The sequence below is a fragment of the Scomber japonicus genome, chromosome 14 (genome assembly GCF_027409825.1).
Source record: "Scomber japonicus isolate fScoJap1 chromosome 14, fScoJap1.pri, whole genome shotgun sequence".
Classification (NCBI taxonomy): Eukaryota; Metazoa; Chordata; class Actinopteri; order Scombriformes; family Scombridae; genus Scomber; species Scomber japonicus.
The window spans coordinates 8,723,757-8,741,819 of NC_070591.1; the positions used below are offsets into that span (position 1 = coordinate 8,723,757).

Here is an 18,063-nt window from a genome sequence, read left to right on the forward strand (position 1 = left end):
AAACAGCGCAGAGAGGAATGTTGGACCACATGATTTCATGCTGTAGGTTACTTTATCACTCAGATCACCATGCATGTGATGCACCAATGTGTTAGAGTTATATAAAAAGTATTTAGGCCAGTAAAAGACAGGAAATCCAAACAGGTGCAAGTACTGAAACCACATGGGTCAAGATAAAAACGGAATACACCAACAAGTAGTAAAAACTAAATATTGTCTTTTTTAAACAAGAAAGGACAAGAATATAAAATTCTCCTGCTATAATAAAAATGTGGCTATCTCCATCTTTCTGTTAAAAAGCAATATATTCAATAACACATTTTAACACATCTGGAAGACAGTTTTAAACAAAAGCATTAATTTGGGTTAATACAGTTGTACTAAAGAGCCAGCTGTGTGCATGAATTTCATGATTGTCACAACTTCAATTTGGCATCACAACAACTGTCCCAAACAGGAAGTAGTTGGTGATACATGGCGAAACGTCTTTTTTTTTTTGCAGCGATTTTTGCAGTGACAGTGGTGAACAGTTCGATCTTGAGCACTTCACAGTGTCAGGACTGCTTATAGTCTTAGTGTTGGGTTCCCCAGAGTAAATCAAAGCCCTGCCATCGGTTATCTAAGTGGCTTTCTCTCTCCACTGAGCCATAAAGGTCAATGCTATGAAAAGACCTTTAACTTTAGTCTGGCGCTCACTGTTTAAGTTCTAACAAATCCAATAAATGGCCTCCAGATATGGGATCCTGACTTTTTTCAGTTTTATGGATGTAGTGCAGTAATTATCTCTCATTGTTAATAGTGTAGAGTAAGTTTAGTGTAATTACAAAAAAAAAAACAAGAAGGTGTGTTACTACTCTAAACGTATATTTACATTAAGGTTAAGATAAGTATTGATTTTTTAAGAAATTTAAGGGAAAAAATGACACAGATTTTGACAAAAGTTAAGTTAAATTAAGTGAATGTTTCCCAAAATGTTGGCTGTATACATACTACAATTTACTGAGGCTCTTCTCAGCTCAAAATTGTCCAATTGTGCTTAACATAGTTGCATTGTCAATCAAATATGACTGAAATGCACATAAAGAATTAGAAAGATCTACATTTTTATCACTTCCAAATAAAATGGTTGCTTTGATAAATGGTTTAAAAATCATGTCATGCTTCCACATCTTTCTGAGTTACAGTATTAGCTGGTAAGTAAAATGTCATCAAGTAGTTGTTCAGAAGTGACGGATGGTAATGATGTAAAAGAAATAGGCCTTTCCCTTTAAAAGTGTGTTTTAAATTCTCAAAAGTTACTTAAATACAGTAATTGCATGAAATCCTTGTCACAATGGATGGACACTCTGTTCCACAAGGACTGAACGTCTTACCCTCTCTCTCTGGGATCGACTTTTTGACCTACATGTCACCAGAATTTGACCCACAGGCTTTCAACGATGGCACGGGTGCAGTAACCCCAGGTCCCGCCTGCCTGGCTACAAACACGAGTCGGTGTGAGATTGGTGCTGTTGCCAGGACTGACAGGTTGAATGGATGACAGGGCTGTGTGGGCCAAATAGACTGTCAGAGAGAGCTGGGAGGAGATGGATGAGAGGAGGGAGAGAGGGACAGAGAAAGAGAAAGAGAGAGCATCAGAGAGAGGGGATACCAGAAAGAGAGATGGAGAAATGATGGAGTGCTGTTGTGGCTACAGGCAATACCTGATTCCCTTAGTTTCTCTTTCTCGGTGTGAGCCAGGAGCCTGCCTATCACTCTCTCAACCATTTCTCTTCCCTCACTTCTTGGTTTTGACTAATCAGTAGAGTACTAAAAGCTCTGCACTGAATGGAGCTGTTTTGCTACCAGCGCTGGTGTAGCAACATATGTGAAATATGTGACAATGCCTACAGTAGGTTGTCTGCTGTAGGAACTTGACAAGAGCAGCTTTTTCATTACAGTATTTTGTTCTGTTCAACAAGTCATCCACTGTCTGAGTTGTCAGTTTGTAATATGTTAGGCTTTGCTTGTAGGGATGAACCTAAAGAGAATTATGAGCGACTCTGCAGCTCCCCTTTACAGGTTTACGGAGCTTTATAGCAAGTTTCAGTTCATTGTTTAACTGTCTGGAAAACAGAGTTACACAGTTAGCCATAGACTAGCCAGAGAACATAGTGGAACATTTAGCAGCTAAAGAGCCAGATAATTCTCTCAGGAGTGGGAAAGAGAGAAAACAGAGAGTGAATATCGGACTAACACCCATCAGGTGAACACATCTCCAAAATAATGATAATGTTGCTTGGTGACTTCCAGATGTGGAAATTGTTTGCTATGTATTTTAACATATAAACTTGAAAGGTTATGACACATCAACTTGTTTCTACTTATTTCCCCTAAGTGACCAAAAATTGTTTAATGCAGGTTCAAGGTTAAGGAGGAAGAGGAGGAGGCATTCAAGGTTTAACGTAACTGATGCTAACTGGTTGGTACAAAATAGGACATAAAATCAAAAACACTTTGATCTCAACCTCTTCTCTAAGACATTTTATGGTGGACAATAGCTGTCAAGACTGCAAAATGTCCCTTTAAATGTTCTAACAAATGACGTATTCTGACATTTTTCTGGTGCAACTTATAAGCATTGCAAAGTAGTAGCAGCAGAAATGTTGTGATTGCATATACGATTTAAAGCACACACAGTATTTATCTTTTTCTGCTTGTCCAGTTAGGATTTTCACAAGCCTTTCATCTCTAACCAAACTGTCTCTAAGGACATTTATATGTGATTTTGAGAAACTGGCAGTAGCCTCCCTTTGGCAAGTACACTATAAGCAATGCAAGTCTGTAGAGAAATTACATCATTTCCATTTTTAAACTCTCAAATCCATAAAAATCCTGTCTCTTATTCTTAATGCATTAAATGGAGTGATATGCATTTGCTTTTCCACAACAGGGATGTTTGAAAAATTAAATAGCCAAATATAAGTTAAGAACTTTCGACCCTTTACTTTGATAAAGCAAAGCACTTGATAAAGCTCTTTGATCAGCAAAGCAAAATTATAAAAACAAAGAATAGACATAACAGAAAAAACATTAATACACAACACAGAGCCTTTTTTGTTGTTTTAACTCTCATTTAATATAATTCAGAAGAGGTTATATTATGTTTCTTCCTCCTCCGACTGTAGCTGTTTCTGTTACTGTAACTTTGTGTTGTGCAGTCGGGTCGGACTTTGACACAAATCCTGTGAGTTCTCTTCTCTCTTTCTTTCTCTCTCTCTCTCACACACACACACACACACACATACATACACACATGCAACACTACAAGACTGGAGTGAAAACAACTAAATGTGTGTGTGTCTGTGTGTGTGAGTGTGATAGGAAAGAAAAATAGTGCAGTCTCACTGCCAGAGTGTGTTGTCTGTAATATCTGTCTGTGTGAGCAGGGACAGTTATGTAACAACAAAGCAGAATGCATCGTAGGTTCACATGAGTCACACACACACACACACACACATAGAGTGTATATAAAGATGGACGTAGCAAGGCATGATGTCACCCATTGGTTCACACTGGAGCCGGTTTGAGGCCCAGAGTTGCTGCTTATGGTCAGCACCATGTTTTCCATTTGGAGCCAGGACCTTCAAAATAAGGACAGTGAGGTGTTTCATTTCATGCTCTGAAAATATGCGTCGCTACTGAAGCTAACACTAGCTTACCACGAACACCAAATTGTAACATGCATGCTAACATACTAACGTTAGCTAACTAAGAGAGCAAATATCATATCAATCAACATTAAACTTACTGAAATATTGTGAATAAAGTCTGACTTAGTATGAATCACAGAACCGGGGAGTGAACTATGTAGATAGATATTGAGACCATTATGACTCATTGAAAAAAAGTATTCACTTATTTCATAAGAGAAGTTGATGGGTTTTTTAAAGTCAATTGGAGCCAGCCATCAGTGGTAAGAGACCTTTGCATCAATTTCACACCGTGGTTATTGTTGCTTAGTCACACACACTCAATGGCATCGATGCTCCTGTACATACTCAGTGGACAGGAACTGAGGGATTAAATTTTACACAGTGCTTATGATTTTTTAGAATTAGAGGAAATGCATGTGTGACATCTCCTTGCCTTGAGTTGACAGCAGCAATGTGTTTGACAACTTGTTTATCCAAACCAAGATATTACCATACAATATCTCAATGGGTTTTATCTGCAATGGTTAGTGGTGGAAAAACATGAAAAACTCTGCATGATAAAAATAAATGGAAGAGATCTCAGATGATGGAATCTGAAGAGACCCAAATGGCCAAAAAGCCATAAAAGTTCAAATATAAAATGTTTCAATAAAAGAGAGCCTGGCTGTCAGTAAAATATATCTTAATTGATACAAGGCTTTAAAAATAAAAGAACTGGTTAATCCCAGAATAGTAGGCTTTAAATAATAAAACTTCCACAATCCAATCACATGAATCTACAAACCAGTCCAGTAACAGTTGATAGCATTATTCACAGATGCCTTTTAGTGAGGTGGAGATATAGGGAAGGATCAGAGGACAGGGCAGCATGGGGGATACGTTGTGGACGATGTGGGGACCAACCACCTTATGCATAGTGGGAGGTCACAGTAGCTTTAAAAGAAATGGCTGGTGGTTTTCTAACAGTGATAAAGTTATGATAATACAGTTGATTTAACTTAACCCTTGTTATTATCTCAGACATTATCAATGCTTGCTTACTAGAACGTTGTGAGATACATACACACAGCACCAGTCAAAAGTATGGACACACTTTTCTCATACTATAAAGTTAAAGGATATTGCTTTTGATTTTCTAGATTTGTATTCATTATTTTATATTCTTCTTATTGTCAACAAATCTCTTGTGCAGAGTCAAAACAACAGTGCACTTATTCTACTTGCAAGTATTGTGTATGTAAAGCTAGATAGATCATATTCCTTCGTACTGTAGATCCAAAAACTGTTAATAACATATCAGTGAGCCACACATACTGGTTAGCATGTTCCTTCGTCACAGAGAGTTTTGGTCATTAGTTTGTTTAGAAAATGTCTCCAAAGACTAATAACATTATGCTTTCAGTCTCAGTAGAGTGGTTCTGTGTAAGGGCCCATTTATCAACAGACGTACGAAAATGTATACGTCCATTTCAAACGATGTTACTGTCACTGCTCACATACTTCAATGCGTCCTTTAACCAATACATCCACCAGGGGGCAGCGCAAAGTCAAAAGTTTATGACAACAACAAACTCAAAAACAAACATGGCGACTGTGGAGGAGATATTGATTATGTTCCTCTTGAATTAAAGACAAAAACGATATGTTTAAAGTTTCTAACCAACTTGCTAAACCTTTCCTCAAAAAGTTCCTCCATTGTTATTTCTTCATTGTGTCTCACTAGAGCTATGTATCAAGTAGTGACAGCAACACTGCCTCCCCATGGTTTCCAGTGGTACTGCTCCGTTTGGTCCGTATCCGTAAGCTTTATGTACAGAAGTACGGACGAAATGAACGCAGAGCACGGACAGAAGGCTCCGTCCGTATCCGTATTCGTATTTAATGTTGAGCATAAATGGCCTTAAGGCAGACGCCAATGAGCATGTGTAGGAATGCATTTCTGTACAGTTTCACTAGCTTGTAGTGCTACATATCACAACCTCTGGACTTTATACTGTAATACATTTTATATTATAAATAACTTCAGTATTAAGTGAAGTGGTTGTGATATGAAGCACACCTAGCTAGCTTGCTTTTATTAGTATTTGTAGCTATCTCTAAACAAAGCAGCATGCCAATAGACAATAATGGAAATCCACTGCATAGAATAAGATAAGAATAAGAATAAGATGTATGAGGCTTGGGATACACACACAATACTAAGTAAGTAGATCTAATCACTGATGTTTTGGCTGAAATCAAGTTAATATATCCTGACAGCAGCTGGGAGTTTGTTCAAGAGAAATCTATGGCTCTGTTTTCTGAGGTCTTACTCTCAGTGTTGGAAAAATGAAAGGACATAAAGGAAAGAATATTATTAACTATTATATAAAGTATACTATATAGTGTACTATAAAGCCTAGTTTCTCATTTGTCATTTGGCATGTTTATGCTGTATTCTACTTACTTTTCACTCTCATTATATTTACAATGGATTAGATTAGATTCAACTTTATTGTTATTACACAAATGCACAAGTGCTAAGATGACAAAATGCAGGTAGGCATCTAACCAGATGTGCAAATCAGGGCTAAAACAAAAAGTGCAACAGTTCCAAGTGTTATACAGAATAGTGTGTGGTATGTAAATACAGAGAAATAAAGGATCAAACTATATTTACTATGGATGTTATTCTTATTAGTAGTAGTAGTAGTACTTAATGTTACTGTAGAATTACGTCTATAGAGAAGCAGAGGTTGTGTGTGTGTGTGTGTGTGTGTGTGTGTGTGTGTGTGTGTGTATGTGAGTGTGTGTGTGTGTGTGTGTGTGTGTGTGTGCGTGAGTGTGTGTGTGGTAGGGTATTGGTTAGGTATAGGTATTGATTGGAACATTTGAACTCTGTGGCCATGCTCTGGAAAAAGAAATGAACACACACATACATATTTGCACACACAGGATGGCATGGATGGCCACTTGACTGCCTCACGCACACACACATACGCACACATTGCCCAGGGCTTTATAAACAGCCGGGCTTGGAGGTTGTGACTCGCACATCAGTCTCTGCTCCCTCCCTCCCTCTTTCTTTCTTTCTCTCTCTCACTCTCTCTCTTGGTAAAACAACGCAGCTTCTCTTACTCTCATTATTTCTCTCATTCTCCATCTACCTGCCTGCTGTTTGTTTTCTTCCCTCGTCCTGCAGGCCAGCACCTCACATTTTCCTCTCTCTAATCTGCTGATCTGCCCGTCTCTCTCTCTCCACCTCTCTCTCTCTCTCTCTCTCTCTCTCTCTATCTCTCTCTCCCCCCCCCCCCCCACACCTCTCTCTCTCTCTCTCTCTTTTTCTGTCTTTGTAGTTACATATATAGCAGCACTGTGTGGTGGAGACCAGTTGAAGTTGGCTTCCTGCCTGTTGAGATGTGCCAATAGGAAACACTGTGAACAGGGGTTCATGCTGATGAAATTGATCTGCTCAGGTAAGGAACAAGAACCTCTTTTCTTACTTCTTGTTTTTATGCTTTAAACTGTTTTTCTTCTGGTATTGAAAGTTTTAAAGGGGAGAATGCATTTTTCTTGAAAGACAGATATCAGACTGAGATGAATCTCACATTGTAATATGGGGTAAGATGATTAAAAAAACATCATTCATCATTCATCAGTCAGCAAAAAAAACTATGTATCTATTTAACTTTCATTTTTCAGCGAGTTACCAGATGAAAACTTCTCATGTTTAGAGCAAACAACTACATTTCTTGAATTACAATTTTCTTAAATAGTTGTCTGGGTTACTATGTGATGAAAGTACTTATAAACCACTAAAACTCTGATACCCCACATTTACATTCACCAGATATGTGTTTATGGGGTTACTGTATGTATGAATGAAAAGTGCTTTAAATTCAAAAAGGATGTAATAGATGACATATTGTAGATTAGAAACATATTTAGTGTTTGTGAAATTAAATTATATTTTATTGTAAGACTTTGTGGTCACAAGGTTACATAACTGATTATATTGGTGTTTTATTATATGATTAATATAAGCAGTCATGTAATACATTGAGTTAATTTTCATTCTCTTTTATACATATACAGTAATTAGTGTTGGTTACATAGTGTCCCTTTACACCTTGCATTAAAATGTTTCATGTCTAAATTGTATCTAGATATGATTCAACCTGATTATATTTACATCTGGTGTTAATGTGCATCGTCAAAGTCCACATCGAGATCCAATTGATTCTTCTGGCAGCTCAAACAATCGAACGTTACATCTCCTCCATTCACCATCGTTAACGTGGCTCGATCACCCAGCAGTGCATCCAGTTCATTAAGAAGCCTGATCCTGCCAGTTTTCTTGCTCTCTTGTCCTTGCCATGACCGGATGTTGATTAGCCATTACTTCATAAACAGCTTGGTTGCAATATGAATTACCAAGTTTTCCTTGTATACTTTTGCCGGACTAAATTGAAAGCAAACACTTGCTCTTGTCTTGACCAACGCTGGGCTTTAGTGGCTAATCTGTGGAATAACAACTTCTGGATCCAACAGGGGCTCAAACTGCATTTTTCCCCAACACACGATGGGAAAAGGAGTGGCTGCCAAACGGTGGATACAGTTTTTTGACCTTCACAATCATTGCAAAATGACTTGTTTCACTATCGGAATTTGATCCATTTGGTCTGATCACATTTCAGAAGTCGAGAAGAGCTGCACGATTTAAATGTTTTATCCCCATTTAAGTTTGATGGGGTCCTAAACCGAAAGTTAGCTGTCTCAGCTGGCAGAAGTCTCCAGTGAGTTATATGGGCGCCATGGGGCCTACGCTGTATGTGTCCTATGCAGAAATGATCCAGTTCTCTCTATGCAGTCATGTTCTGGACTTCATCCACAGGTGTTTTTAAATATCCATAGCTTTCTTGGTGCTTTCTTGCTAGTAGCTTAGGTCACTAACTGGCTCATGCTACCTCGCTGGTTCGGAACAGACCTGCAGGATTATGTATTTTCTCCCACATAGTTGTTGTATGTGGATTGACAACCCAACTCCATTTATACTTGTGTTCAATGTGGTCACAATGGGTCCCTGACCACCTCCGGAGGTGGTTTGGTCGATCGGTTCACAATCCATCCTCAATGCATCTTGGGTGCATTTACCTGTACTTTCATGTGGCACTATTCAATTCCAATCCAATCACTCTAAACACATTTTAATCCATGTGCAAAGGAGGCCTGATGAGAGTCCCTGATGGTCTGAAAACTTCCAATGAATTCTGAGGGAAAGCACATATGTTCAATTGAAAATAATTTGAACTAACGGGTATCAGCACATGTAAGACAAACTGGCAGCTTCAAAACAAGAATGTTGGCACTGGTGTTTAAGATCAGTCATTATTTGGGTTTTATGATTAAAAAAAAGTAAAAGTAAGTCGTTTTTAACTCTTGTATGTAAATGAACTCAGCCTTTGAAGTAAAATGTGAAAAATATGATTTATTGTCAACAAAACCACTTTCAGCTATCCTGAGATAATTTAAGAAAGGACAGAAGTTGCGTCCTGTGTGCCTCTATTGTACAGTACATTTTGATTTGTTGTTGTTGTCATGGGTATCCTGTGTTATTTTTAGCTGCATTACAGGCAGGTTGAGCTTTTAAACTCTGGAGAACAAGGTAGACATATTTATAGAAGCTTCCCATCTCAATAAAAGATGAATCGCTGTCTTATGCAACAACTCCTGACCACACTGGAGGCAGGGAAGAGACGAGAGGACAGAGGAACAGATGGATGGATGATTGGATGGATGAACAGATAGATAGACAGATGGAAGGATGGACAGATGCGTGACTTTTATAGATGTGTTTTTCTGTCACGGTTGCCCTCCAAGAAACTGTCTGTCCTACTTCCTTCGTCTTTCTCGCGTCCATGCATCTCTCTACTTCCTCCCTCTCTGTCTGACTCTCTGTCCTTTTGACACCCCTTTTTATGTCTCTTTCTTTCTCTCTATTCACTTCTCTCCATCTCCCACCTTTTATGTCTACCTTATCCTCTTTCCCACTTTCTCTTTTCCTCTCTGATCTATTATTCATATCTGTTTCTGACTCTTTCTCTCCCTCCCTTGACACCTGAAATCCCTCCAGCTGCTCCAGGGCGTTTAGACCTCCACCAACAGTGCTCCCCTCCCAGGAAAAGAAATAGAATGATGAATAAAGGAACAGAGTGAAGAGACAGATAAAAAGCTTTGGGATGGGCAGCTCTATAAATAAGGTATTTCTCCATGTGGTGTATTGTACAGGTTGACATTTTACACGACTCTATGCAGTCGTATGAAAGGACTTGTTCCTGAGTCCAACCATGTGAGATAAAGTTTGGAAATGACGTCAGGCTAGGTTGGAAAATATAAAGAAATAATGAAGTAATCTGGGAAAATACCATTTTAACTTAACTTTTTGACTTTTTTAGGAAGTTGTATGGGTTTTTGTTGGTTGCTATGATGCTTGCTTTGGTGTTGTGGGTGCCTGCTGGGATGTAGCAAGGTGGTCATCGGATGCAAGGGTCTAAGAATAAAGTGTGTTGTAGACTTTTGCACATTATCAAGCGCTATGAGGCAAATCTGTGGCTTGTGATTTTGGTCTGTACGAATAAAATGGACTTGACTTGGTCACGGCAGTGAGGCGGTCATGCTGGTATTTAGGGAATATCTGCAGGACTATTAGTCAGGTTTATATTTGGTGAAAAGCGCAGTATGACTTGTTCAGGATCCAAAAACAAAAGTTCATGACTATAAACTTTATGATCAAAATTTAAAACATGTGAGAATGAGTACATGCAGAATAATGACTCCCACACCTCAACCTAAGTAAAAGTGCATATTGAATAGAAGAAAGTGTGATAGTAAGGAGATCATGTTCATTAAGATCCCTCACAAAATTGTTTTTCATAGTGAACCAAACCACAGCTTTATTATTATTTTAGGGAAATGCATTACCCAAGTGTGTAATGTTAAGAGCTCCATACAGTGCGTACTATGTTTTTCCCATGAGTCAATCATCATTTACACTTTTACTAACACTTTCACTTCCCTTCTTTAAAACATTTACTTTTGGGATACAAGACACTCAGCTGTCAACTACTCTGATGATTGCACTCACTGTCCACCAGTAGGAGAATACAAAGAAGCAAAGAAAGACTGAGGCTTAAAAAGTGAGTTAACTTTCCCTATATATCAAGGGTTTTTGAAAACTTTAACCTGACCCACCTTTGGGTGCTTTTGCAGTGTTTAACGGAGGTTGACATGTACCACATGGCAGCTGTTTGTGCCTGAGGGTTGCTGCTGTTGCTGTGCCCAAGGGAAGGGCATAAAGTGCCCAACTGCCAGCATAACCCACTACATCTGTCTTCATATTTGGGAAAGAGGGTCACAAAGTCAGCAGAAAAAGTGTTTTTTACTTTGTTAAGACACTGTCTAGCATGTGTTATACAAAACAAACAGACAAACAGATGTCATATTCTATTATCTGAGTCTCATAAAAGTTACAGATGACTGCATTAAATAGTTAATGTGTGTATGTGATAACTTAAAGGGCATGTGAGTTTTTTTGTTTTGTGTGTCTGCCATGCCCCACCCTCTCACTGCAAAAGATAAAGTCTGAACACAATCTACATATTAGAGGTCCGCTGTGCGCGTGTGTCAAATAAGGGCAGATCTGAAATGGAATCTCCTTCTGTTCCCCCTCACTGCACACATCATCTATCCATCTATCAGAGCTGCGCCACGACGCCTCGCCTTCCCGCCATCGAGCCATCAATCATCACATTCACATGCTTTATGGAAATGGGAGGAAAAACTGCATTTAACAGCGTTTTACCCCCTATCTCATCCAACTATCTCCCCTTGTCTTTCCATCCATCCATCCGTCTGTGCTCTCGCCCAATCTAGTCACAGTGTCAGGTTGTTTATTTAAATCTATTTAAATGGATATGAGGCGTGTGCATACGCAGAGAGATTTCACAGCCCAGCAGGTCAGCAAATACCAAGGCTGTTCCACCTCACTAACCCCCCATCAGGGCCCATAGACAATTAATACACACCACAGGTGGTCAAGTGTGTGTGTGTGTGTGTGTGTATGTGTGAATGATGGTGTGAGGAAAACAAGTATCTATCTATCTATCTATCTATCTATCTATCTATCTATCTATCTATCTATCTATCTATCTATCTATCTATCTATCTATCTATCTATCTATCTATCTATCTATCTATCTATCTATCTATCTATCTATCTATAACAAGATGGGACAGGAGGGACAGAGGTGACAAATTATGAGGGTGATACAAAAAGAAAGGAAGGACGTGATATAAATGGAAGAAGAGAAAGCAGTGGACAGGAGAGAAAGGTGTAGGGAGTGAAATGGGTGTCGGGGAGGTAAACAGAGGAAGCAAGGCTCTCAAGGGGAAGTGGGTTAAAGGAGAAGAGCGGAGAGAGAAATTGAGGGAGGTGACTTGGAACGGCTGAAAGAATAAGAAAAAGAGAGAGAGTGAGTGAGGGAGGGAGAGTAGAGGAGAGGAAGGAGAAGTGAAGGGTAAATGTCTTTGCTAATGTCTTCGGTGCCAATATTGACTAACGCTGGCTCCCTTTGACTTCAGTACACTCATTCAGTGCAAGCTGCATCCTGCTCCTCAGTTCATTAGTTCTGTCATTTAGAAATGGATGTATTGGCTCTGCTGTTCAATGTCACCATGCTGAATGAATGGATGGATGCAGGCCCAGATTAGTACAGTGTGCTGCCCTAGAGTAACCACACTGTAGGTGTTCCCCTACTCCCACTGTATATGTAAAATAGTTCAGTTTACTATAGCCCTGTTTCCACTGCAGGAACTTTGGGGTAATTTTACAGGTGGTACACATTGGTGTGTGTCTCCATAGCAGGAACCGCCCCCAAAGGAAAATCTCCCAGAACTTTTACGGGGGCTAAACGAGTCCCTTGTACCTCGGAGTAGGTACTGCGAGCCATGAAAAAAACTCTGTAAATTTTCTGAAGTCTTAAACATCCACGAACTCATCATATAATTTATTAAGCCTTTAGCTGCACTGGTTATGGATGGAAGTGAAATAATAGATAGTTACAATGACTAATATTTTTCTGATAGACAAATTATATATGGATTCATTTTTACAAATCAAATTAATATATAAAGGATGGAGGTTGCAACTGCATAGCTCACAACTGTCTGTTACCTCTAAGAATGGATGGATGGAAAGATTGGCTGTTTACAATATTGCAATCCCAATAATTTCATGACTTACAACTTGTTATGCAACATGTGCAATCCATAAATGTGTGTTTGTGCATGCAGAGGCGAAAAGGCTGCACAGACGGGTGTGCGCTGGAGCTGTTTTAACATGATTAAACACCACCTCTTCCTCCCCTCTCCTCCTCTATTTCATCATCTCCTCTGCCTTTCCTCCACCCTATTCTTGCCCATCGTTATCCCCTACACAGCACTTCTGAGAGAGAGAGAGAAAGAGAGAGAGGGAGGGAAAGGGATAAGCAGAAAGGCCCAGAGCCGCACAGGGAATCACACATAGAAAGACAAAGAAAGAGAAACTCTGACAGAGTGTGAAGCAAGGAGGGTCAGGAAGAGAAACAGATCAGTCTTGTAATTCAAAAGGGAGAAAGAGGTCTTTCTGAAATGGGCGTCTGTGATATGATGTTATGACTATTTTGGCTTTTATTTATCTGACTGTTCCAGTTGCCGCAAAGCCACCAGCACGCACTAGATTGGGTGTAATCCTACTTCAGCAACCTGACAGAAAAAAAACCAGATAGAACCACTGTCAAGCAGATTGTCTGGTATGTTGGCAGACAGAGACTGATTTTCAACAAATCAGTCTGAGAGGCAGTGCTTGGGGGATCCTGCTGTTTTTTGGGTGAGGTTTGTACAAGACGGATTGACAAGCCACTTAAGCCCTTGATTTGAAACAGACTAACATGCCATGATTTACTGTACAATACTGAATCTATTGTTTGTTTGCTCTGGTCTGAATCAGTGGTGAGTTGGTAAACTGGTGCATTTTCCTGATGGAGATCTTGAAGAAGCTCCTCTGGAGAAATGCAACATACTTGGTTGCATTAGTCCAGGTTGGATCTTAATTCCTCCTCTGGCTAGCTGATAGCATCATGACACCTCACCTGCATCCCAGTAAGCAAAGCACACCTTGCTACAGAAGCTGTTTAGCTCAAACTAGCAGAGTACGCCTAGTAGTTAGGTAAGATCAAGGTCAAATTATGTTCCCATAGAGTTCATTTTGGGACCAGATTGAGATCATATCCTCAAAGGGTTTTTTAGCATGGCTCTTTTTGTCCATACTCAAGTACGATGGCTCTGTTCAGATCTGCCAAATTGCACCAAGGGAGAAAACAGATCATAGACGAGTCTGATTTAACCAGACTAAACAAGGCAGATTTGAAAATGCCCTGAGGCTGCTCCAAGTTGAATTTTCATCATACCATGACATTTTGTGTGAAATTGTTGTGTTGGGTTTGCTGAGGTTAAACTTGGCCCATTTGGACATGTGACTGTCAAACTCTCACATCTTTGCCCCCTACCACTCACTTTTTTTAAATGTCAGAACAATCTCACAGCTTTTAGTTGTCTCGTCAGGCCAGGGAGGTGGCAACATGGTTAGAAAAATGACTGTGTAAGTGGGAAGTTGTCAGAAAAATGTCCAACAGAGGAGATCAGATGACTTAGTAAGCTTAATTTTCAATTGACAGTAAATCCCATATGTGCTATTAAACAAGGTAACTTATAAGGACTATAAAGGCTGTGCTTTTGCAGGGATGCTGGTGTTTATCCCTGCATGCATCCAGGAGCAGGCAGAGTAAAAATGGTTAAAAACATATATTGTGCCTGTGATGTCACTCATAGATTTCTGAAGAGACACTGTGGAGCCTAGATTGTGGGTTTACTGCTTTTAGGTTTTTTTTGGCAAGGAAACTAAGCAACAAGGTGAATCCTCAAAGGAATTGAAGGGACGAGCAGGTCTGACCACATCAGCTGAGTGTGACAGGCTGAGACACCAATCAATCAATCAAGAAAAATGTGAGATGTCATTTTGTGAGGTGGCAGTGCAAACAGTGCTGTGAAATTACAAAAAAAAAAAGTTGAATATGGTCAAGGCTTGGGTTTTTTTGTTTTTTCAGCTGTCAGTTTTTTTTTGCAGACAGAGAGAGAGGCAAGGGAAGAGCTCACTGGCTCTCAGAGGTTCAACATTCAAAATCATGAGTCCATATCAAATTTGCCACTTCAAAACGGTTTTCTGTGAGGTGAGATAGACAACAAGAGCGAGGGATGACTGGTGTTGTGTTGTGACTTGCCATGAGGTGAGATGGCAACAGGAAATCAGTCAATGTCCCCAAACACATTTGAGCCAGTGAAAAAAGTAATCAGGGCTCATTTCCTGAATTTCACCAGATGGCCTCAGTGGAAATGGTCAAGTATGTTCTTGTGTGGGTAATAAAGTGTGTGTGTGTGTGTGTGTGTGTGTGTGTGTGTGTGTGTGTGTGTGTGTGTGTGACAGTAGTTGGATCAAATGTTATATTTTCTGTAGTGCTGAATTCTTGATTGACCAATCATAGCTGGATTTAAAGTGCTCTCCAACCAATCAGGGTCAAATCTTTGAGCTCATTCACCAGTCAAACCAATCATAACTTGATGTGCGGTGTTTATTGATCAATCAAAGCTGGATTTACAGAGATCGCTGACCAATCACAGAAGGATATACTGCGGTCATTGCAGAGATTTATTTTTCACTTTGGTCTCCACCACAGAGTCACACTAAATGTATGTGATCTGTATTCACATTTTTAGATAAAAATACACATTTTTAGACATCATTTATTTATACAAGGTTTTTTCTGTAACTCACTGCATTGACACAACCAGACCACAGGACATCCAGTAAACCTCCCAGGCCTCCAGTGCACCTGCTCATTGAAACATTACCATTAATTTTATTTTGTCAGACCTACACTAACAATAGCTGCAAGTACTGTACATAAACCAACAAGGAATCAGTTCAAATCGCCCCAAAGACTTTTAATATAATATTTCATTGAAGTAATATATTCTCTAAAACAGCGGTCACCTCCTCTGTTCCTGGAGAGCCACTGCCCTGCCCCACTCACACACACCTGATTCTCATTACTGACTCGTTATCAAGCAGCTGAAGCTCGTCAAGGGCTTGATAACAAGTTAACAATTAGAATATAGTGTGTTAGAATTAGGAAATATCTAAAGCATGCAAGGCAGGAGCTCTCCAGGAACAGGGTTGGTGACCATCACTCTACAATTAAATTTCAGTTTGCACGTTTCAATACAACTCCCAATACTTGCTTTTTCACCTGGAGCAAGATGGGAAAAAAAATACACATTTATTCTCTTCGCCTTCAATACAAAAGTAGTTCTGTGTTTAGAGTAGATTTGCACTCACACTGGAAAGCAGAGGGTAACTATAGCTTTATCAGAGATGCCTCCTATTAACGTGTGTAAAAAAAAAAAGAGTATACGCACACACACATATTCACACATATACCATCTTGTGCTACTGCTGACAATGCAGATATAAACATGGTAGAATAGCTGGAAAAAAATCAAACAATGTCATGTTGTATCCTGACCTCTACAACTGTGACAACACTGTACTAAAAACCTAATTCCTCCAAATCATAATCCCCATAATTTATGAGAATTATCCGAATTAGGCCTGATTCATGGGTCATCGGTTTTTCGTAGAAATGACTGATCCAAACAAGCGATCACAAAAACAACAACATGGGTTGGGGTAAGAGCTGAACAAGTGAAAAAAGGGGTGGATGATTAAACGAGGGGAAGGCAGAAATGTGGGCCAGCAGGGTGTGATAATCTGTCTCTCTGCCATCTTTCCCACATGGGAAAGAGAGAGAGCGAGATTAAGGGGATGTATGATGTATTCTGACCCATATTCATACACATAGTGATGTTTTGTGACCCACATACAATGTCATCTAATGTGCATCCTAATGTAATACTGATGTGTGTGTGTGTGTGTGTGTGTGTGTGTGTAACATTAAGAATGAATGTAATGTAATAATGTTAATTGCTACTGGTTAACCTACATTTTACATGGAAGCCAGTTTACTTTGAGGTTTTTTGCTGTCAAAGGATCTTCACAGCTCTTTGGATGGTTATATTCAGACATTCATTCACACCTTCAAAATACAGCACAGACTTCCCCCCTATAAAACAGAGCAGTTGCAGAAAACCATCATCACATACGCAGCTTTGAGATGTAATTGCTGCCACTCGACATGAAATCCCACCTTTCATTTTAATCTACGGTATGCAACTTTTTGCGTCGAGTCAGCGAAATGTTAAGCTTGTTTCACCCTCGTCATCTTCCCTCCACTCTCACCACTGCTCCTGTCAGTCATCCTGTTGAGCTGTCAACCTTGAAACAGCATCAGACCTCAACCAGTGCCTGTAGAGCTTTTACAGTCCTCGCACAAACAAACAGTTGAATATATCTACGCATGTATTTTCTGTCCTACATTTGAGCTACCTTTTTATTTCTTTATGCTTTCCAGTCTTATTGTTGCTCCTACTCTCTTGTGCTGTAGTTGGCCTCATCTGGACAGCCACTATCAACTCACTGCTAACCAACCAACTGTAAATGACACTACACAGGGGACAGTAACTTAATGCAAATGATCACTGAGTGTTTTTCATGCACTGCTTTTGAATTATGCCCTAAAATCAATTCACACAATTCACAGACGAGTGGATGTTAAAGGTTTGATTGACAGAGTAGAATATAGAGTCCTTTATAGACATTGATGGCTTCATCTACTGATTAAGAAATAGCTTTTTGTCATTAAGGAGGACATTCGATACATTTTCTTATCAATTTCATTATCATTATTATTAGTTGTTACTGTTTGAATATTATGATGCCTATACAATGCACACACATAAAATGAGAAGACACTAAGCTGAATCTCTTAATTTCTTTTTCATCACATGTTGTGTTTTGGGATTCATGATATTTTTGTAACGAGGTACGTATCTGAAAGGGTCATAGGATTTAAAGTTTGTTTTTTGTTTTTTTGATTTGCTTAAGGCCAGACAAAGAATAGGTTTAGATGTTTTGAATTGTGGGGGGTCTATTTAAAATCCTTTGCTGACGTTAACAACTGGACAATGTGACATTACTATTGAGTGTTTATAGGTGCAATATTAGTCATCTAATGTTGTTTTTTTATTTGATATTTAAAAGAACAAACAACTTTACATAAGTCCTATAGACATTTGCAGCATAGGCTAAACATACTGATTGGACACAGTAGAGGAGTGC

The 18,063-nt window shown here is 39.3% G+C and overlaps 1 protein-coding gene across 1 annotated transcript in view; it reads left to right on the forward strand.

The window, feature by feature from the left end:
• The first annotated feature begins 1,333 nt into the window (after positions 1 to 1,333).
• The window catches only part of bean1 (brain expressed, associated with NEDD4, 1), a 40,483-nt gene continuing 23,753 nt past the window's right edge, over positions 1,334 to 18,063 (forward strand). Inside the window, exon 1 of the mRNA XM_053333604.1 lies at positions 1,334 to 1,505. Coding sequence (XP_053189579.1) covers positions 1,334 to 1,505 — 172 coding nt within the window. The remainder of the gene's footprint in view (positions 1,506 to 18,063) is intronic.